At 38.0% G+C, this 24,175-nt stretch overlaps 1 protein-coding gene across 1 annotated transcript in view; it reads right to left on the reverse strand.

The window, feature by feature from the left end:
* GREB1 (growth regulating estrogen receptor binding 1) overlaps positions 1–24,175 on the reverse strand; it is a 3,935,532-nt gene that overhangs the window by 570,017 nt on the left and 3,341,340 nt on the right. The window contains exon 25 of the mRNA XM_044082225.1: positions 22,086–22,228. Within this exon, the coding sequence (XP_043938160.1) occupies positions 22,086–22,228 (143 nt within the window). The remainder of the gene's footprint in view (positions 1–22,085; positions 22,229–24,175) is intronic.

The following is a 24,175-nucleotide window of genomic DNA, read 5'->3' on the forward strand; positions in this document are numbered from 1 at the left end:
ATAAATGCAAAAAAGAAAGAATAGTGAAGTATATTAAAAAATGTAGAGTGCAAACAGCTATGTTACAGGAGACACACTTGGAAAGAAATGAACATGTGAATTTGATAAAGAAAGATTTTCAGGAAGGTTATTCAGTGTAATACCTGGGACAAAGGAAAAGAGGAGTATTTATATTAGTTGCAAGAGGAGCTCCAACAGTGATAGAAGAGACTAAAAAACATAATAATGGCAAACTTGTATTGCTAAAGTGCTACTGGTAAGGGAAGAGGATTACACTGGCATGTACTTACATTCCATCTAAAACTGCCATAATGGAGTGTAAGAAAATTCTGGAAGAAATAATCAGTTTTCAGTAAGGAATATTTCTTATATGGACTGGAATTTGATTTGCAGCAGTGAAGATGTATCTGTGGGGCCCAGAAGGGAAAGTATAACAAAGGAGGGTATAATATGAAGAAATGTATGAAAATATTTGGCATGGAAGATGAGAATTCAGTATTAAGGAGCTCAAAGTGAATTTACATATTATTCCCCAAGATATAAAAACTGGGCTAGGCTACACAAAATTTACATTTCATAGGAACATGTGCATTTAATTGAAGGTCTTGACATACACCCCATAACTATTTCACATCATAAGGCAATAATAACTAAAAAAAAAACAGAGGGTAATGAAATTAAAATGAGACACTGGTGCTTTCCCACCTATCTGTTGATAAAACAGGAATTGAAGGAATGGGTGGTGGAGATTATTCAGGAGCTATTCAACAGGATAGAAATTACTTCTGAAAATATAGCTACGGAGTGGGATACAATTACAGTGGACTTTAAAAATAGGGTGGAAATAAAAGGAATGGAGCTATGGTTAAGAAGTAACAAGAATTGTTTACAGGGACTGACAAATGTTAAATTATATCAGAAAAGGGGGAATCTCACAGAACAGTAAGAGGATCAACTGCAGAATGCTAAGCAGAAAATAAGGGACTAGCTTGCTAATATACACACGTTTAGAAAGATTGCTGTTAAGTAACTGTCTTTGTTAATGACACTAGAGCACAAAAACCTTTACTAGAATGACTCAGGCAACAGAAAATAGAAAGGGCTGTTGCCAAGCTTAGGGAGCCTATAACAAGAAAGGTAACAAGATATCCTGTAGAGGTATTAGAAATATTTTGGAAATTCTATGAAAGTCTGTATAAAGCAGAGAAATAAGGAAATCAAGAAACAATACAAAAAGAAATGTTTATGGAAGAATTAAATATACCTAGGTTAGAGGTAGATGAGGCACAATTACTAACAGTTAGGAGATGAGACAAAAATTGTGATGTATAATCAATTTACGGGAAAGTCACCAGAAATAGATGGTATTCTCATGGAAGTTTGGATGCTAGGTGAGAAAAGACTGAAAAAGATCTGGAAGGTTTTGTTTAAAAGTATTTTAAAGAGGAGAAGTACCAACATCCTGGAAAAAAGCAGTGGAAGAAAGAGGGTAAACTTCCATCAGATCCAACTTCATACCTAACTTTTGGCTTAAAGTAGTAACTTCTTTCCATGAGGATCTAGCCATGAGTAAGAACTATTTATATGCATGCCCCGAACATACACCGCACTGGTTAACAACAGGAAAAACAATGCTCTTACTTAACAGTGAACCTGCAAGCTACCCGAAAAATTATAGACCAATAATTTGTTTTCCAATGACGTATAAACTATACATGGGAATTGACGCTGACAGAGTTCATAGTCATCTAGAAGAAAACTCAATTACGGCAGTAGAACAAAAGGGCAATAAAAGCAAATCATATGGAACAAAGGATCATTTGTTGTTAAACAAAGTTATAGTGGAGAACTGTAAGAAGGGGAAGAATCTAAGTATGGCATGAATTAACTACAAAAAAGCATTTGATAGTATCCAACATTCATGGATAAAAGAGTACTTAAAATGTATAAGATACACCCTACACTGATTGACTACATTACAGTAACCATGAAACAGTGGCTGACCATTTTGCAATTAAGCCATGATAAAGGACAGATTATTATCCCAGGGATAAAAAAATCCAAAGGGGATATCTCAGGGTGGCTCTCTGTCACCGTTGCTATTCTGCCTTTCCATTAATCCATTAAGCTGTTTACTTTACAGCTTAGGCCATGGCTACAATTTGGCTTCTAGAAAAGAACAAAGTCTAATGACTTCTCATCTTCTCTTTGTCAATTATTTAAAACTGTATAGCTCATCAGATGAGGAACTGAAAGCACAGCTGCAGGTTGTCAAAACTTTTTCAGATGATACTGGAATGTCATTTGGTCTTCATAAATGTACAAAAGCAACATTTAAAAAAGGAAAACTGCAGCACCATGAAAAATCAGTTTGGGACAAGAATGTGATATGAAAGAACTTGAGCAAGAGGGAGTGTATAAACACTTGGGCATTGATGAAGGATCAGCAATGAAACATGAACAAATGTGAATAAAGCTCAGTAAGGAATACTTTAGAACACTTAAATTAATACTGAAAATAGCTTTGACATCTAGGAACAAGACCAAAGCCATAAATCAATTTGCTCTTCCTGTCCTAACTTAATAGTTTTGGAGTGACTGACTGGCCCCAAAAAGTGTTGGATAGATTGGATATTAAAACAAGAAGGATGCTTCATGCTCACCAAATGATTTATAAAAATCAGTGTATACCAAGATTATATATTCCCCGTTCCGAAGGAGGGATGGGCCTCCTTGAAATTGATTACATGTACAGATTTGCAATTGTGGGACTCCACACATATCTACTGACCTCACAAGATCCAAATGTTTGAAAGTTTTGAAACATGAGGAGAATAAATCTAAGATGACATCTCTGCTTAATTTAGCAGAAGCATATCGACATCAAGCAGGAATGGAAATCAAACCAGAAGTAGATAAAAACCAGGCAGCAACTGAATGTGCTAAAAAACAAAAGAAAGAATATAAGGTGAAGGACCAGATGAGAAGGCAAGAAATGTGGAAAAAACATAAATATAGTTACAAGAATAGAAAACTTCTGGAAGAGCCTCATGTTGATCAAGAACGAATGTACGAATGGTTAAGGAAAGGTGAATTCACATCAAGAAATGAAAGGTTAATATTGGCAGCCCAAGACAGTGGGCTATGTACACACTGGTTTACAAAGTCCATTGAACATATAGGGAGAAACAGACATATGTAGGTTTTGTAAAAGTGAACTGGAAACAGTCACACACCTTGTTGCTGGTTGCGACGCATTAATGGAAGAGGGACTGTATACTGAAAGGCATAATAAAGTGGCGATACTGTTACACTGGAAATTGTCCAAACATTATGGTATCGAAGTGGCTGAAAAACACTGGAAAGATGAGGCACAAAGAATCAGAGAAAATGATGAAGTTTACATCACATGGGATCACCCAACACCAACAGTTCAAAGATAGATGCTAGAAAACCGGATATAGTGGTCCAAGAAAAGAAGACAAAAGTAGCATTGATCATTGAAATCGCCACACCTAGTGACTACAGTGTCTTGTGTAGAAAAATACATAAACTCATAAAATACCTTGATCTGCAGGCAGAAACGAGAGCCATGTGGAAGAAAGATACCCAAACAGTCCCAATAGCAGTAAGAGCAACTGGTCTTATAAAAAAGAATTTACAATCGTATTTAGATATGTTACCAATTCATGTAACACAGTACGAATTTCAGAAGGAGTCATTACTGGGCACACTGCGGGTCCTGCGAAAAGCACTTTTGGCTAATATCAAAGAGTGAAACAATACTAATTTCATGAACTTTAATCATACTTTAACTTAGGAATGGGGTCCATTCCCATCATGGTATTAGAAACCCAAAAGACTTGGAGAAATTAAAAACGATAGAAGCCCATTTCAATAAAACCAAGTGTTCATGTCTATAATGCCTAAAAGCATGGCAAAAGTAATGCCAAAATTGAAAGATATGGATCAATGTAGTTTTGTGGAGGGAAGGCAAACATCTGACAAGATTAACACAACATTGATGATCCAGAGGGAAGAAGAATGTTAGAAAATACCATTGTTGTTGGTGGGTCTTGATGTAGAAAAAGCATTTGACAGAATAAGCTAGGACTTTATGAGCAGGGCAATGGAAGCATTTGCATTTCCCTGGAAAACATATGAGGTTGATCAGGAGGGTATATGAGGGATCAGAGCCGAAAATTAAAGTGGGTGGGGTCCTCACTGATAATTTCTGCTTGAGCAAAGGAACCAGGCAGGGGTATCCTCTTTCCCCTTTGTTATTTGCATTATATTTAGAACCACTGGCAAAGAAAATAAGGGTCTCAGAAATTCACGGATATAACTGGTATGGTAGTCAAGAAAAGCTGGCTCTATTTTCAGATGATATTATTTTATACCTGACAAAACCAGAAAAAGACATTACAGTGTTGTGGAACATTTTGAAACAGTTTCATATCTTTTTGGAATACAAACTTAATAAAGCTAAAACAAAGGCAATAGCAGTAAATTATGTACTTGCATATGAATTAATTCAGCAATATCCATATTTACGGGGACATGATAAAAATGAAGTATTTAGGAGTATTGCTTAAAAATGATTCTGGTGTGACAGCTAAGGATATGTGGGAGGAAACTAAACAAAAGATAATACAAAAACTGAGAAAATGGAAGCTGTTTATATAGATATGGATAGTAAGATACAGTTAAATGTTTTTAGTGCTATTAGTCTTAAACACAGCTCAGGCATATTTTTATCAACTAGAAGAGAAGTTATGAATAGCAACTAATAAAGAGTGAAGAACTTCATCTGGGAAGGGAAGACAGCAAGAGTCAAGTGGGATAAGCTGATTCTTCCAGTAGGACAGGGCAGACTGAAATTATCTGATTTGAAGGGGCATTTCAGAGCTACACAGTTAAGGCTGCTACACATAGCACAAGCAGAAAACTATAATTCAAAGTGGAAAGGGATGAAAAAGAAACAAGGAGAGACTGGGATTTTGGATGCAGGCCTTTAAGGAGATTAACAACAATCATAGAGAATATTATATCCATAAAGTAACAGAAAGTATTCTAAGAATTAAGCCAACATGGGAATGGAGAAAGGAGATTCCGCCGAAAGGGATGACTGCAATTAGGGATATAGACAATAGGCAAGATGGGGCTCGAATTTACTGGAGATAACTGGCAAAGGAACCAAGGTATTGGGAGCAAATAACTACAGAGGGAAAAATGATAGAATGGGAAGACACCAAGAATTTATTTGGACTGCAGGTTAGAGATTTCCTTCCCCATCAAGGATTGATACAAGAGTATAGGCAAACAGAAAGAAAAAGGGGGCTCCTAAATGAAAGACCAACACTGGTAGAGTTTTTAGTAGAATCTAGAACAGAAGCTGCCACTAAAAAAGGAACAATTAGTAGAGCATATAACAGGAACAATTAGTAGAGCATACAACATTTTGAATGATAACTATAGGAATCAATCAGAGGAGGTTAGAAAGGATTGGGAAGACAGACTGAATAAGCAATGTCCTGGATAAGCAATTCACAAAGAAACAATGAGAGGATATATGTATGCCTCCCAAATATGCAACAAAATCTAAAAGATTTAGGATTTTTGGTTGGAAATGTTTACAGAGATTTTTTTATAACCCAAGTAGACTCCAGAGATGTTTTCCTCAGGTGGACAGCAAATGTTGAAGGTGTGACAGGGAAGAAACAGGTAACTGGGAGCATATTTTCTGGGAGTGCGGACTTTAGGGATCCCCTGCAGGATGCACTGTCTGAGATATTGTGTGGGCGGATTGTTGTGATGAGGGAGATGACTTTGCTGAGCTATGATAAAGAATGAAATTGCCTAGACATGGTAAGGCCTTGCTGCGTCTAATTATGGTGACTGCCAAAAAAGCAAAATCTAAACCAACTATACTAGAAGCAGTGAATACAGTAACAGAGATAAAACAACTGGAAGTGAGATCTTTAGAAAAGGGTAGGAGCAAACTACATAGGAAAAAAATGGGAACTGTGGGAACATATAGGGGAGGAATGAGGATTAAAACAAGGTAAGACTTAAATGAGATATGTAATGTTTGACTGAAAATTACTGGGTAGCTTATAACTGATGTATAATGTTTGCAAGTGGGAGTGTGCCAGTATGGTTTGTGATGTAAAATGCTAGCAACTAGAATTATGAAGGTGTGGTTTGTTTTCATTTATATAAATGTATGATTGCCAGTGTCATAAGTGATAGTTTAATAAAGATGTTTCTTGTTTGAAAAAAAAGGACAGGAACTGAATAATTTATGTAATATTGCTCAGGTTATATGATACATAGATCAGAAAACCACAATCTTCTAAACATATATAAGCCTCATCGACCCCCTAACCACCTACTATTATCCTGCTCCCTAGCTAAACTCTGGAATTCTCTCCCTACCACCTTTTGAAATACTCAAGAGCCACTCAAACTTCAAAACTCTTCTCCAATCTCACCTCCTTTCAAAGTGGGAATGTTCCTGTACCCCTACCACATAAACTCTTTACCACTATCTCCAATGCACTATATACCTCAACCTTCTATCACTGTACTCTCTTACCCTTTGCCTCAACTTCCTCTCCTACACTATACCTCATAAACATCCCCCCAACCCACGCCCTTTCTCCATTATATACCACCTTTTACCACTCCAACCTCACCTTTTTCTCTCTGTCCTCTCCTCATATTTCTAACTTCAAAAAAAAAAAAAAAAAGCTTTTCTGTACATAAATGTTTTACTTACATGTTTTTTTCATCTGAAATGCCTGTACTTCTAATATGTTTAGATTACATGAATCTCACTTTTGTAAATCATTACCTAGGATTAGAAATGTTGTGTCTTTTTTTTAACAAATTGTATATTATCTCTGTATTTTTCACAGTTTTACTACTGTATTTACTTTTGTATGTTGTTTGTCTTTCGGCTTTTCCCGGTTAGGGGTCGCCACAGTGGAACTCCGGTCCGCTAATGATTGGCAGTTGTTTTTTATAGTGTCGAGTTGCCAGTCCGACGCCCAACCTTCAACGAAGGCACGCCCATTCAAAGCATGTCTTTCGAATGCGCACTTGACCGCGGGGAGGACATGCAGACTCCACACAGAAGGCACTCCCAACCCAAGCCGAGAATCGAACGGGAGAATCTCTTGCTGTGAGGCAACAACACTACCGCTGCACCACCGCGGGAGTACTGTATTTACTTTTGTATAACTACTGTAAAATTGTCTATATCCTGTGGAGCTTTTCTCCCTGGGCCTCCACTGAAAACAGCCTCTTCCAGGTCCACTGGACTATCCCAGTCATCAAACTAAAATAAATAAATAAATAACTATATGTGAAGTATAATGTTTGTAAACATGAACTTGTTAACACAGTTTGATTTATTTTATATAAATGTACATTTGACTATATCATAAGTGTTAATTCAATAAAGGTGTTTAAAAAAAGAGGAACCTAGTTGTGTAGAATGTTATTTAGTGTTGGACAAGCAGATGGAGTCTGGATAATTTTATAGGTTTATATAAGTTAGTTGATGGGACAGTTTTAACCAATTTAGGCTTTTTAGTGCTATACAGCGGTGGGTTCTGAAAAGGGTATTTACTGCAAATTTAGCAACTTTGTTGTAGCATTGTTGAAGTTTCTGATTTTTGTTATGCCTGAATGTTAGTAAGGATGGGAGTAGCATAACAAAGTGTGGAGAAGAGATAAGTAGTGGCAAGTGTAGCTTTACTTGTGTCGATGAGAAATGGTGTATAAAGTATCCCTAGTTTTTGATGAGTTTATCTTATGCAATTCTGTATATGCAAGTTGAATTTAAGATCATCATCCATACCATCCCTAATAATTTGCAATGAGAAGTGACTTCAATGGTTGAATTATTGAGAGAGGACTTTAAACTTTTTTTCATGGGAGAGGGATTTTGGGAAAAAAATAGAAGTGTGTTTTTTTTAGGGTTGAGGATGAGTTGTGAGTCACAAAGCCATGTTTCAGTTGTTGCTAAAGCTTCCTGAGTAATTTTTTGGAGGTACGCCATGTTGTCAGATGTACAAATGAGTGTGGAGTCATCTGCGTATTGTATCAGGGTGGCCTGCTATGTGGATGTGTGAATGGTGTTAGTGACAATGTTAAACAGGAGGGGACACAGGCTACAGCCTTGTGGTTCACTGGTGGTGACTGGAAGATATGGAGAGAGTGTGGCGTGCCATTTTAATGACTGACACCTATTGGATAGGTAGCTTTTGAACCACAGAAGGGTGGGCTGAGATACACCTAATGAGGATATCTGAAGTAGAAGTTTGCTGTGACAAACTGTGTCAATGGCTTTAGACAAGTCTAGAAATAAGGAGGAGATTAGTTAGCCATTATCTCTAGTTTTATTGACAGTATCTATATAGGTTAGAAGTGCAGTATTAGTACTATGGGAAGGATGGGAGCCATGTTGTGTAGGGGACAGGAGTTCTTCCTGCAGGAGATAGTTTAGCAACTGTTTTTGAATACATTTTTCAAGAATTTTGCAGAGGGGGCATAAGATTGCTATAGGTCTAAATTATTAATCTCAGTTGAATTTCCTCCTTTGTGCAAAGAGATAACATGTCTCTTTCCAGAGAAATGCAACGTCTATAGAAAACTGTGAAAGTTTCCACAGAAAGGGAACATGGAATTCCTGGATTGACTTGTTTACAAGGACTGAGATAGGGTAAGCAATGCATCACCTGCTAGTTTAAGTTATTCACTTGGAAGGTCATCAGCTGAAGTACACCATGGTTTGAGTTTCTTTAAGAGCATTTGTATATAGGGTGTGGGCACAGGTTTGAAAGTGAAGGTAGATGTGGTGAGATGTGGCTGCTGGGCAGGGTTAGGCTTAGATGTTGGGGAAACCTTGGTTAGAGATGCTATACTATCTATAAAATAAGAGTTGAACTGTCTTGTGGTTTCGAGTGATGACTTTCTTTTGATGTTCTTTTGAGGGTGATTTACATAAGATGGAATTCTATAAGAAGTATGCTGTTAAATACTTCAGGTTTATTGATGACTTGATTTTTATGTGTGCAGGGGGAGAGTCTTCAGTTTCGGTATTTTTTGAAGACCTACAACTTAATGGTTTTAACCTGGGCTTTGATGGGCTACAGGTTGAGAGAAAGGTTGTTTTTTTGGATATAGAATTAGAAGGTATTAAAGAACAAAATATACAAACTAGAATACACAAGAAATTTCCTGCTGTAAATCATATTTTAAATGGGAGGTGTTGTCACCCCAAACATTTAATGGAATCCTTACCTTATACCAATTTTCTAAGAATATTTAGACTTAATAGCAATGAGTCCATCTTATGGGAAGATTTAAAATTTGTTTGTGCTCAATGTTTGAGCAAATGATATGAACAAAAGGTTTTAGAGGGAGCCCTGGAAAAATTAATTAGACAAACTGAATTTCAGGAAGAAAATAGGTTTAAAATACAACAGCATAGTAGAAGATACAGCCAGCAGAATAATATTAAACACAGGAGACAGATATATTTTGTTACAACATTTAATATAAAGGCAAATGATATATTTAATATAGTGAAATATTACTGGGAATTTTTATTAAAAGATCAGAGACTTAAGAACATATTGCCGGATATGCCATTACTTTCTTTAAAAAGAGGTAGGAGTATTAGAGCTATACTAGTACACAGTCATTTTGAATGCCCTAAAGAGAATTTGTGTACTACTGTGACAATAGTAGGTATGAAACCATGTGGGAAATGTTCTGTCTGTTTTTTGTGGTACCATACTTTGACAAAATAAATGGGATTAATTTTACTCCTAGATTAAGTATTAGCTGTAATACTAAGGGAGTAGTATATGCATTAAAGTGCTTCTGTAACTTGTTTTATATAGGTGAAACTAAAAGGTTATTTAGGACAAGGTTACAGGAGCACTTAAGAGATATAAAAAATAGGAAAGTCCCATAGCACAACATTATATGTCCTGTCATAACGGAAATAATGAGTGTCTAAGGGCTACGATATTAAAAGTTGTGCAAGGATGGGATGATATTGAAATCAAAAATAGACTTTTATATAAATTAACTGTTTGTATTCTTAAATTTTCAAACATTGTCACCTAATGGGTTAAATACAGAGTGTACTTGGAGGGTGTTCCTCTGATTAAAACATTAATTGGCGTTAATTTGTGCTTTACATATGCATATGTCTGGATGTAATGTTTTATCTCTTGAAGGCCTGTTAACCGAGGTGCTAAGATCGATTAAAGGTTTTCTGCTGTGGTCTGTTGTCCTTCTCGTTTGTGGTATTATAATATTACTTGCCTACTTGGTTGTGTTACATAAGATTGCTATAGGTCTTCTGTTGAATTTCCTCCTTTGTGCAGAGGGTAACTTGACTTTTTCCAGAGAAAGGCAATGTCTACAGAAAACTGTAAATGTTTCCACAGAAAGGGAACATGGAATTCCTGGATTGACTTGTTTACAAGGATTGAGATAGGGTAGGCAATGCTACCGCCTGCCAGTTTAACATATTCACTTGGAAGGTCATCAGCTGAAGTACACCATGGTTTGAGTTTCTTTAAGAGCAGTTGTATATAGGGTGTGGGCACAGGTTTGAAAGTGAAGGTAGATGTGGCTGCTGGGCAGGGTTAGGCTTAGATGTTGGGGAAACCTTGGTTAGAGATGCTATACTATCTATAAAATAAGAGTTGAACTGTCTTGTGGTTTTGAGTGATGACTTACTGGGAGAGGGGTTAGGGATGAATTTATGGCTGGGATGCAAGACTTCTTTAATGGTTGCCCGGAATTTTTTTTAAGTCTGTGTTTACTGTTATTCTGAAGGTTAATATAATATAGTTTTTTGTCTTCATTAATTTGATTTTTAGTAAGATTGCAAAGCATTCTGAAGTTTTCAAGACAGTGTGCTAAAACACTGTTCTCCACCATAGTGCCTTTTTAGGCAATACCAAACTGAAAGCACTTCCAAAATAGCTAATCAAAACAAAGAAAATCTAAAGGTGATATTGGTCAATGCTGGGAGACTAAAACAAAGCACTCCACTTTCTACAAGCTCGCCTAACTCTAGAGACTGTTGACTTCTATGCAGTCACTGAGACATGCTTTAAAGCTGCAGTGTGCTATAATGCCTTCCACACATTTAGACCAACTACTACACAAACCAGGACTAAGGGTGGAGATGACTCAATTTACATAAAAAATAGGTATACCTCAAGGCTGGTCAAACAGGACAATGCACTTAAGCTTTTCCATGTTCAAATCACAGCAGCAAAATAAAATCCCATACCACTTCCTTACAAGCTAAACACCCCCCCTCTCTCTGACCCAGGAAATCCATAACTTGAATTTACTGGAAACACTCACCATCCAATGCAATAGCATATTCATGGACGACTTTAATTACCCCACTATTAACTGGGAATCATATACGAAACCAGATTTATAGGCACAGAGATTCCTGACTTTTGTAAACACAAGTTCCCTGGACCAGACTGTCAATATACCAACCAGTAGTACAAACACACTGGATCTGGTCCTCAGTAATATGGGAGTGCTGCACACCCCCTAGTGTAATGTTGTGTCCAGTGAGGTCAGACCAAAAAATGGTCTTCTTTGAAGTAAAGATAAAACCTAGAACCCCAGCAAACCCTGGAATATTCAGGAAGTACTCTAAGGTTAATCCCCCTTCTATTAAGTGATAACCTGGCAAAATTTCAAGCCACAATAAACCCTGAGGTCACTGCTGCCTACATGAAACAAAACCTTATGCAAACATGTTAGTTGTTGCATACAAGCAGTTGTACCCACCAGGTAGAAGTACAAACTAACTAAAAAAACAAACCAACCTGGTGAAATCACAACATCAACAGGCTGTATAACAGAAGGGAGAAATTCATGGCAAAAATTAGGTGTAGCACCCAACAGGATGCACGCACTCTCATCAAACTAAACAAAACAACTCAGAGGACAAATTAAGTCTGCCAATGCCAAATTTCAGGTAAATGTGGCCTCCCAAGCCAAGGGCAACCACAAGGAGTTCTTCAGCTATGTTTGCAACCTCAAAGGCAAAACAGAATTGTGGGCAGAGCTGATTTTTAATGGAGCCACTTAGCCAGAAGATACAGCAAACCCACCAGCTGACAAATTCAGCTCCAACTTTACCCCTCTCTCCCCTTCAACCTCCCCTCAGGAAATACCATCAAATAATACTCCTCCTACTATCATTAGGGAGTAGGTCCTTAATGGTCTTTCTAAGGCCAAGAACACTGCAACAATGGACCTAGGCAATATCCCCTAACATGAAACATAACCTATCAGGCCTTCTGGAATTGCTATTTAACTGTAGCCTCCAAACAGGCTTCATGCCTCACAAATGGAGAAAAGCAATAGTCATCCCTCTGCATACAGGTGGGCCATCTACAGACCCTGGAAACTAGAGACCTGTAAGGCCCACTAGTCTCTTATGCAAAGCCATTGAAATAAGTATCATGAAAATGATCAATAATGATGTAGGAAACCACCAGATACTGGACCCAACCCAATTTGGTTTTAATTAGGGTAGGTCATGCCTACTTAACCTGACTGACTTCTTTGAGAAGGTTACCAAAGAAATGAATGATGGCAAAACAGTTCACTTAGTGTATTAATAAAAAGTGTCTTCATGAAAAGTAGTAAGTTTTCTTACCAGATTGCAATGATGTGTTTTGGATTTGTTGCTTTGGTACCTTATGGTGTATATTGGTAAGTGATCACTTAAGTTGTCTGTCAGAGTTCAGTGGAATAACATTTTATTTGAGAGGATGTTAGGATCAAGTTGAGAGTTCACTGTCTGGCTGTGGCTTTGTTATATCTAGATGATTGTTATAAGTTGGGTGAATGTTTACAGATGTATATTACTGGTTGGATTTTTAGATTGTATGGTTTGCCAATCTATATTAACATCACCCAGCATTAAGCTTTCATAAGGGATTTTTGACAAGACCCAGCAGAAAATGTATTTCAGTGTTTTAACAATGTTACTTCAGGGTTATGTAAATACCCAAGAATGAATGTTGTGTGATTCTTTAGTTTTTGCATTGTTAGTAGGATTTCTGAGTTACATAAAAGTTGTCAGGATATGGGGGAATAAGGAGGCATCTAGTGTGTTTTTTTAGAAAACAGCAACACCATCAGCTTTTTGTTGGCTCTGTCTAATCTGATAATATTACACTCTGGTGGGACCACTTCATCTGGTAATGTTATACGCTGGTGGGACCACTTCATTTTTTTTGCTTGCTGGCACAGCCAGGTTTCTGTGGCAACTAAGACGTCTGGAGTGTGTAGTGCTATCTGTGCATGCACTTAAAAGAGTTTGTTATAAATACTTTATAAATTGATATAGTATGGTATATATGCAGGCCAAGGTGGGACTTTGGGTAAGGTGTAAGTGATAAATGAGCTGATGAGAATAAGCTCTCTGGTGCCTGTATACCCTGATTTGCACCTGGGTTTGGGTGGCTGTCACTGCAAAGTTTTATGGTTATGAAGGTATGATGGTGCAGGTTGAGTCATTTTTGCTTGATTCTATGTTTAATACCCAATTTGTGAGCAAATGGCCATTGCTTTGGATAACCTTACTCAACTAATATGATATATGAATGATGATACAGATAGGGGATGACTGGAAGATGAGGTTCAAAAGCATTTTGCTTGAGGGACACAATTTTGTGTTTTGTCAAAATTGTGGGACTAATAGATGTTGGCAGGATGCTAAGAGTGCAAGTAGAAGAACATATATTAGTATGAGGAACTGTAGGAGAAACATGTTTCTGAAATTTAAAAAAATAGAAGGGTTTAAAAGGTTAGAGGATGAAGTTAACATAGGAAGTAGGGAGGGTTTATTTGGGAAAAGTAGAAGCTGAAATGTAGAATAACAGACTTAGAGCTTCTGTTGGGGTGGGGGTTTAGAAGGTGTGGATGCAGCAGAAAGTAGTATGGGAGAGAAAAAGGCTGTTGAGAATGATGCTAAAAGTTACATGGAAATTTGGAAACAGCTGAGCAGAAACAGGAGTGTTTCTATAAAAGTAGTAGTAAAGTTGTTTGGGGAGGTTTAGAGAACTGGTGTCACAGGTGAAAGGTGTATATGGGAATTATAATGGTAGGTAAGGTGGGCTTCCCACCCTCATGAGAATTACTGCAGAAAGCAATCAGTTTTTAAGCCAGTCTTGAGAAATTAGCAACTATAAAAAAGAAATTACAGAGTACTTGTAACATTATCAGTGAAAAAACGATGTAAGGCGAAACAATGAAGCCACAGAGGGAGATTCAAACCAACAAGTTTATTCTGCTATAACATTAATGTTGACACAATTCGTTGTCACAATACGCTTTTGTATAAAGTTACTTTGTCAGATGTGGGCGTGCAATACCGTACTGTGGTGGTTTCACTTTCAAATAACTTTTATCCTGCCCTGGAAAAGCTTGCTCGCCCAAAATTACATCTGTAACCTTGATGAATGACTTTCAGAACAAATATGTCTGAAACTACATGTTGCTAAAAAGAAATCTGTTGCTAAACAGAAGAATGGAGATTCAGACTTTCTAGAAGAAAAACAGAGTCAGGGTGGGAGGGAGTCGCAAGGTCTCTTGAACAGTCATTCAGACTTGTTGAACTGTCCTTGGTTTTGGGATATTTGGGGATTCTTTTTGGAATGCCCTTGCCTTAACCATCTGTTTATCTGTATTGTTCATACTGTTTATTTTGCTTTTTATCAAAACTAGATGAGAAGCTACAGAATCCCTTAGAAAATTTGAAAAAGGAGGGCTGAAAAATCTTAAGAGATTCCCTGGATCAGCTTACACCTTTCATCACACTTTTTGATCACCTTTGCAGCAGATGAGCCAAAACTAAAATTCTATGTAAAGAAGAATTTGAAACCTCATTTTTAACATCACCTGGGAGGTTCTGAGACTGTAGCCATAAAAACCTCCTCAAAAGAGTACCAGTGGCCATAGCCCTGAAAGAAGAATCATACACATATTGTAAACAATGAGTAGTGACCTGTGCAATCAATAAACTAAATTAATTGAAGTAGATTTTTCTTCACAAGAAGAAATTGGTGATAAAATATTTCAAATACTTTCACAATTAGTCAGACAAAACTTAAACATATGAACCTGACAATTCAATAGTCTCAAAATCAAAGATGCACAAGTATACACTTTTTCCCCATACTTATCAATAAACTTCCCATCGTTATCAGAAATAGTAGGATTGGAATTGACTTGTGTTAAGCAGCAGTGGGATCAACTAAAGCTATAGATGCTGGGTCAGGTTTAGGAATCGTGTTTAAAATGTAAAAGACTGAGGAACTTTATACAGCCTATCTGCTTTTTTTAAGAGGAGCTGGCTGACAATCAGGAAAACTGCAGGCATAACACACATCCTCTAAAGCAAACAGAACAGGAGGAATTGGTGTAGCTTCTGGAATTTCCAACTGTAACAACTCATAGTATTTTCTGAGGGACTAAGAAACATCAGTACTCTCCCCCTGAAAACAATGGCACATTCTGGCAATAGCCTCGTGGAAAGAGAACTCTCCACAGGAAGAATCAGAAACTGAGCTCTCCTTTGAGTCTGAATCAGAAATCTGAGAAGAAAACCCTATACATATATCCCTCCATCTTCCTGTTAAGATTCAGAATCTTGAATCTCTTCAGAAAAACAGGCATCCCTCTTTCTTTTAACAGAAACAACCTCATAAGAAGGATCAATAGCCTGAATTAAACTCTGAGCTATGCCCAGTAAAATACACCTGACTAAAGGAATTTAAGGAGGACTAGATACATGTTTAGTGTCTTTTTCATTTTGACAGGAATAATGGGATAAACAATGTTATTAATGGCCTCAGCAGCTTACCCAGGAATGGGCACACCATTCTGTCCAAAGAGGAAAGTCTTCCCTGTTTCCTCTCCCAGGACCAACAAGCTTAGCTCTCCCTTGTCCACTGAGAGATCTCAACAGCCACACAGGACATGGCTAACCCCTGATCCACAGTTGCAGCAGGGGCTAAAGCAGAGGAATCCAGAGTAAAAGATGAGAGGTCTGATAAACCAGTTTTGGCCACTGCAGAGTCACCCACCTACAACTGAGGCAAATTCCTAGCTTGCTGTGGTGGTAACAGTTTTCATTTTGTAGCTGAAAGTAGTACTGATCATGGAACTGGCAGCTTGTTTCATGGTCAAGCTGAAAATGGGGCTTTTTTCTTGGGGAAAACAAGTAGCATCGGCCAGTAAAAAATTAGCACTTAAAGGTCACTTTTTTCACATAGAACACATAAAAAGCACTATAAAATACATTGTCAGTCCCATAAAGTAAAATAAACACAGTTTCTACACAGAAAAAATGGTTTTGAATTACTTTCACGTGCACCTCAATTTAAAACTACAGTTAAGTCTTGTGACAGGTTATTAAAACACAAATTCCTAGTTTAAAAATAATTTTCTTAAACAGGAAAGTACAATACAACATTTCTTTAATGCAGAAGGTTTTTCATCAAAGGGAACTTATCTGCCAAGCAAAGGAACATCACAAGCCAGCTAACAATCCTCAAAAGCCTACAGAGAAGCACTCTCTTCAATGACAAGAAAGCTCTGAAGGGCTTGGTGCCCAAACCTGTCTTGATAGAGCTGACTGATGATTTGAGCACATGAAAGGTGGCCTGAAGCTTTGGAAGCTGTCTGGTTGTTATATCCTTGGCATGATATAACCCATACAGCTAAGGTAACTGCAACAATTATCAATAATAATGAATACCATTATTGACTGCCTGGCTAGTTTTACATGGCAGTAAACATCCTGAAAGTCCACCGAGCACAAGCAGTCATCCATCCTCAGAAGAGGCAAGATGCATGGACTGCACCATGGCCATCTAGAATTTCGTCTTTTTCACAAACTGGTTCAGGTGGCTGAGGTCCAAGATGGGCCTGATCTATCTGTTTTTCTTTGCAACCAAAAATCTTGAATAGACTCCAAATCCTTGTTGATCTGGTGGGACTTCATTGACTCCCTTGTATAGCAGCTTTATGATTTCTTGGGCTGTTGCCTTCCGCTGCGGGAGTGGACCGTCATGAAGTATTTTGGAGATTGGGGTAAGAACAGACAGGGGATACAATAGCCTCTGATTATAATTTTCTGCATCCATGTATCTTGGTTCATGGCTGTGCAGGCTATAAGGTGCAGAGATAAGTGCCACCCTGACTGCCTCCAGAATGCAGTAGTCAAGAAACCCTTCAGAAATTCTGGAAGGGTTTGTTGGTGAAAAAACTAAAAAATCCTTGGTTTTGTGGGCCACTTCTGTTCTGAGGGCAACATCCATTATTGTTATCCCCCCACTGCTTTCGGGGGGGGGGGGGTTATTGCCAGAAGTATAATTTGCAAAACCTTATGATTTTCACAACCAGAGTTTCTTATCACACTTTTGGTTCCTGCAAAAGGTCTTTTCGGTGGTGGAAAAGTGGATACCAAAAGTGGACAGGGTCTTACCATCCTGTAAACTTTTGCGAGATACGGTGAGTCTGTCCCTGGAGGAGTAAAGCCTCTCCTTAAAAGGAAGGTAAAAACAAGCTAGGAAATACTCCAATAGCCCAGCCTTGATAGGAAGCTGTGGGGAATGCACACTTGGGCCAGTCATGAGTCCTTACTGAAATAGTGGCCGCAGTGGGTGTCCTGATCTCAGTAGTCCCTTTTGGTTATATGCCAAACTCTTAGGGGAAAGACACAGTCTTATAGGAAAGATACATAGTTGGATAAACTCCCCTATAGATAAAACTCAGCAGTTAAGACTAAAAAGACAGTAGATAAGACTAAAAGACAAAAGCTCAGCTGACAGACAGTACTCAGTTGACAAAACACACAGATACTTCTTTCTTCTATACCATGGGTGATCTTTATTAAAGCCAGCCGAAGTGTTGTTCCAGTGAATGAAAATGTAATGCACTTACACTTCTATTTAAACTTTTTAGGGTGGGTGTGTCTACGGGATCCAATCAAATGGGGAGTGTGACCTTTATTGTGATTAAATGGTAGACCCAGTGTGGGTCTGGCCCGCTTATGTCACCTCCTTACATTGTGTGTCGTATCAAAGTTATCAGCGCAACAAACATAGTAGTACTGATATCATATTGTATCATAGATACATTTGTTTTATAAAAAAATCCTTTTTTTAGAAAAACATAACCTCAAAATACATATACTGTCCAGAACTAACCCATAATGTTTTTCCAGTCCTGAGCGCCACTTGTTATTTGAAAAGGTTTGTTCTTGTACAAGACAGGTCTAACACTATCAGTGAGGAGATATAAAGTGACAAAATTAAACGGAAATCTAGGGTGGGATGGGGGTTCCAAATGCATAGTGGTTAGAGGTCCATGTCTTCTCTAAAGTGTGCTGGAAGGTGAACAGCGCTTTTCGTGTAGTTTTCATCAGGGTGGCTTTAAGTGGGTAGAAGGGCAAGAAGTGAACGGGAGGGAGTGAGCAATTAACAAAAAGATAAAACAAAGACGAATGATAGCAAAATGGCTATAAAATTTAAAACTGCCTGGTGGAAATACTGTTGGTGTGGGTAACGAGATTGCAGGGGCCACAAGGAGAAACACAGAAGTATAGTTAGTAAAACTGCCACGGGACCCAGACAAAGTACACCTATTTAAGTAGATGTGGCGAGTGGTCTAAGGAAAAGTCAAACTTAGTGTGAACTAAAAAAGATAGTATTAAACGTGGTCAAGAGAGACGAAGGAAAAAAAGGAGAAAAGAAACGAGCAACAAACCTTAAATCTAAAGCTCTCCATTAAGCTTATTTGTGTTTGTAAACATTAAATCTCTACAATAAATCACTAGTGGAGTGATAAAGGGTCCAAAAGCACCTTAATTTGCTAGTGCTTGTGGAAGTAGAATGGAGGCTGGAAAGTATGCCTGGAGGGTGTGTGGTGCATGTGAGGAGGCCAGAAGTTTGTGTATTTACTTAAAGTTAGTTGGAAGGGACCTAGCACTTATTGAGGGAAACAAAATCAGGGTGGCTAGTGGGACATGGGATTCAAATAAATAACAAAAAGGACGGAAACATCGAATGGAAAAATTAAATTAAACAGAAACCATCAACAAATACTTCACCCTCCATTAAATCTGGAATGTCAACTAGCCCAAAGAGCCAAAGATCCTTTTTTATATAAATGTAAAAAATCGTTTTGCTTGTGGAGAGTAAAGATTTTAAAGCGTCTTCTCTTGTGGAGAACTTGCTGAAAAAGGACGAGGGCTTGAAAGAGGGCTTGATTATGTAACACAAGGGGGGTGTTGGTTACGTGTGTGTGCTTACTAAGGCTAGGGGATCGGGATCAAGCATTAATGTCAAGATGGGTGCCATTAAAAAGATGAAAAATGGAGGGGCGTGTGGGAGCAGACTAAATGGTAGAAAGGTAATAAAAATACAAATACAAATTACATGTGTAAACCTGGTAAGGGGAGGGTGAACACTGGAGCCATGTGGTGACTACGGAACAGACAGTAACAAACAAATTATACCGGAAAAAGTGAGAAAGTGCTAGTGAAAAATGTTGCAAGTGGCTGGGGTAGTGTAGGCAAGGGTAATACACTTGGTCAAAGTGGATGGAAGGGGCGTCCGGGAACTCGGCAGCCTAAAGCATTAGTGAGCGAGTAAGAACAAAAATCTGTAAGAGAAGGGAAGGGAAAGGGGGGGTGTGGTGCAGCATAAAAACATAAGGACTCAATTAGCTGGAGGTGGAAAAGACATGGGGAGGGTTCTACATGAGGAGTGTGTGAGGGGCCGTGGACAATGAAATTATTACACTGTAAATGTCCTATACGTACATCAACAAAAGCACAGAAAACAAATCTTTCTATGCCAATTATAAAACAATCGTTAAGAGCAGCCTAAGGGGGCTCTGGGAATGCTAGTACTGGGGTAGCAACGTGTGACAAAATCTGAGAGCTAATCTAACACAAGAAGGGGGGGGGGGCAGATGTTCGAAGAATGTCCAGATTTTTATCTCATATTTTTGGTCCGTTTTTTTATAAAATTGTGGTTATCTAGAAAATTAGTGACAAATCACCGAACACTGAAGTTAGAAAATAATGACAGGCATCTGAGTTTCAGAAATGACTACACAAAAGAAAAACTGTAATATAAAAACAACAAAAAAAAACAGCCAGGAACTAACCAAATAAATTTAATACTTCTCCAGCGCTTTGGCAAAGCCTTCAAGGAGTACATCAAGTTCATGATGTACTCCTTGAAGGCTTTGCCAAAGCGCTGGAGAAGTATAAAATGTATTTGAGTTTCAGACTTCATACTCTTCAAAAAATTCATGATAATGTAAAACCTGTTATTCTATCAACTTTCTAAGTTTGTGATAGCAATATTTAAAAATTGTCCCTATTTTTGGGCCTTTGTTGCACTTTTATTTATGGCTCTGTCCAGACTTCTTGCTCTAAGTGGTTGGAAAATATGCTTAGAACGAGTGGCTCTAGTGCCATCTGATTGGTGGATGTGCGGCATTTCCATCAGGTCAGGGTCAGAGACTGCCCTGTAGGCCAGGCACAAGTTGGCTCTCAGTAGCCTATATAATACAGCGTACAATGACAGGGCTTTCAGTCTATCCGCATAGGTCATGGTTTGTAGGCCATGTGTCTTCTTAGTGAGAAACCTCTGTTGTTTCTCCAGTTGCTGCAGGTGTCTGCTGAGATACATGCAGAAGGAAGTACTGTATTCTATTAGTGGTCTGATTCGGGTCGAGTTATAACATCCTTAGACCTGGATGCAATGCCTTTACTTATGAGATGCGCAATGTAGAAGACTTTTCTTACCACCATAGAAACCTGGTGATCAAAGTTCGGATTGCTGCCGATGCATTCCCAGATCTCGCACCAATGGGTTTGAACTTAGAGGGATGCTGTACATATTGTAATTAGTGAGGAATTCAGCTTTGCCAAATGGGATAACAGTGCATTTTTTTTGCATTTAGTTTTAGACTATGAGTTTGTCACCAGTCATTTGTTTGAGTTAGCCCATCCTGTAATATGTCAACATCATTGAAGAACTCGATGACTGTGCCTAGTTTACAATAATCAACGAACTTAAAGCCATGGCTTTCTATTTTAGCCTGGACTTCCGAGAAATAGATTCCAAATAGTAAAGGGCCATGTACAGATCCTTGCGGTACGCCACTGGTGATGGGTCGACTGCTAGATGTGGAGTACCAACTTTGGCAGTATGTGTTCTGTTGGTGAGCCAATTAGCTACCCATATAGTAATGTAAGGGTTAACACAAAGCTGGGAGAGTTTTTCAAAGATACCCAAGTGCAGGACTGTGTCAAAGGCTTTAGCTAGGTCCAGATTGGCAGTATGCACTGTCTTACCTTCATCCAGGGCTTTGGTGACTTTCTCGAAGACGTCTACCAGGGTCAATAAGCACGATCTACCCTTAACAAAGCCAAACTGGGTTGGGTCTATAGTTTGAAGGTTTCCTATGCCCTTGTTGATAAGGTCCATGATGATCCTTTCCATAACCTTGCAGATGAGGCTGGTTAGACTTATGGGTCTACAGTTGCCAGGGTTGGCTGTTGCCCCCCTCCTTTATGTGAGGGGATTACTGTTGCTGTTCTCCATTCTGGTGGTACAAAGACAGTTCTCAGGCTATGGTTAAAGAGAATGGCAAGTGGGTCAGTTAGGTCCTGTTTAGATTGCTTAGTAAGCAACCTGGGATGCTATCTGGTCCCATTAAGGACGTTGTTAGGAAGAAAAGCATTTAATTATAAATTCAGAAACATATAACTAAAATAATTATCTCTGTAGTACTATACTTTTTCACATTTTTGTAAGGAAGACAATAAAAGTTGTTGGCAAAATGTTGAACCAGTAAGTAGCTAAGCGCATGTTATCACTTGTCCAGTTGCTTATGGTCATAGCGTTTTGCTTTCATTTGCCTGCAGATGGCAATATGAATTACAGTTATTGTTTTACACATAAAGTACATACACTAGCACTAACCTGATACCTTGGGCTAAAACCCATATAATGGTGGCACTGTTCACAGTGGTGATAAGCATTATATGCTGCATACTTGGACAGCCTCATTCGAGTTGTCTGGCGTCGCAAATAAATATCATCTTGTTTCCTGTGATTTGACTTTGCTGGAATAAAGAGAATAAAACAATCAAGTAAAGTGATAATGCAATCACAGAAAAGAAAAGAAAAGAAGATATGTAAATCAGTGCTTGCTGCCTGATATGTTTTGTAACAGCATGCTCTACTGAGAAAATAAAGAAACCTCAAAACAAGAAAATAATTCACTGTAAACACTTACTGTTTTTAATACACATAGCAAACCACTTCAACATCAAAGAGTAACTTAATCAATGAAAGGGACAATGGACATGTATAAACAAGTTTTAAGTACAGCAAGTAGTTACAGTTCAGAACACATAACAGCAAAAAAGAGAATGGCAGGATAAGGAATGGCTTTTCTTCTTGCAGAGACTAGATTTGATTTAAATTCTTCTACGTTCACAGAATTCACAGAATAACTGTCACCACATTTGTAAACAACACATTCTCATCAATACTTCATAATACACTTGTGACTCAGTTTGTTACAGTATCACTCTTATTCATTTAGAAAATGCCACTTTACTAAGTTAAAAAAAAGACAAATGCATGAGTTATGTATAATGTCTTTTAATAATCAAAAGTACACTATTAACAAATTACAGTTAATTGCAAGTTAAAATGAAATGAGTATGTGTGCGTATGTTCTACCTATCTATCCTGCCTGTTTATATATTCGCATCAACCTCATTTATCCGATTTTGCACATAGGGTTTGAGTGTCACATAAACGATGACCATCACCTACAGCCAATGTTCACAGTAGGGAGAGAGAAAGATGAGAGAGACAGTAGATCGCATTAACACATAACTGAAATTTACATCAACAAAACGATAAGAATGAAATGTGGAAAACAGTGAACGTGTACAATGGCGAAGCTACTAACAACAAAAAGGAACTGCACATGTCAGGAACCAGCCAAAACATATGAATGGAGATTGCAAACAAAAAAGTTAAATACTACATTTAATACATTTTAAAGAAACAAACATACATTTTAAAATGTTTTTGCAGGGGGGCAAGCCCTCCTGCATCCCCTACACCCCCAGCAAATTATATATACCAACTCCCAGATCACAATACAGTGGGGAGAAGGGTAAATTTCCCAATCCTCACTGTACCATGATGTCCATGAACAAGCATTGCAAAAGGTACATTTTTTATTAAACTAACTGTTTTAATGTAGTACCTACTTATTGCCTATGCATCATGAATTCCATTCAGAACTCCAACTAATGCTTGACATGTGCAGGTGCCTTTCACTCTTTCTAGTTTCGCCAGTGTAAATGCTCGCAGCTTTCCACATTTCGCTCTTATCATCTTGCTGATGTAAATTTTGATTATGTGTTACTGCGATCTACTGAAGTAGATCCATATATATGATATACACATATGAATACATATGTGTGTGCGTCTGCCTACAAACACATATATATGTATATGAACACACACACACACACACACACACACACACACACACACACACACAGATAAGAGTACATTTACTGAGATCTTTGATGAACTTTGACTGTAAATATGTCAAAGCAGTTTATCAGCAATCATTATCATCTAAAAGAACCCATCAAATATAAGTGATCCCAAATATAAACAAAAGCTTTACATTTGTGATCAGCTAAAACAACCACAATCTTTGCCTTTACGTGGGGGCTTTCCCCCCACACCCCCAGAAATGTGATAAACTCCCACAGTCACACAACAGTAGAAATGGAGACAAACTCCTTACCTATATTACAGTCAAACTGTTGCAGTTAGATTGTACTATAAGGGTGCCACATTCACCGACGACAAAAATAGCAAAAACAGTGGCAAGCAATAAATGCATGCAGCGACAAAATGTATGTCATCCATATCTATCTATCTATCTATCTATCTATCTATCTATCTATCTATCTATCTATCTATCTGTCTATCTATATGTGTTTATGTTTATCTGTGTATAAATTAATGTCTCA

The sequence above is a fragment of the Protopterus annectens genome, chromosome 1.part1, assembly GCF_019279795.1.
Source record: "Protopterus annectens isolate FY-2018-M chromosome 1.part1, PAN1.0, whole genome shotgun sequence".
Taxonomy (NCBI): Eukaryota; Metazoa; Chordata; order Ceratodontiformes; family Protopteridae; genus Protopterus; species Protopterus annectens.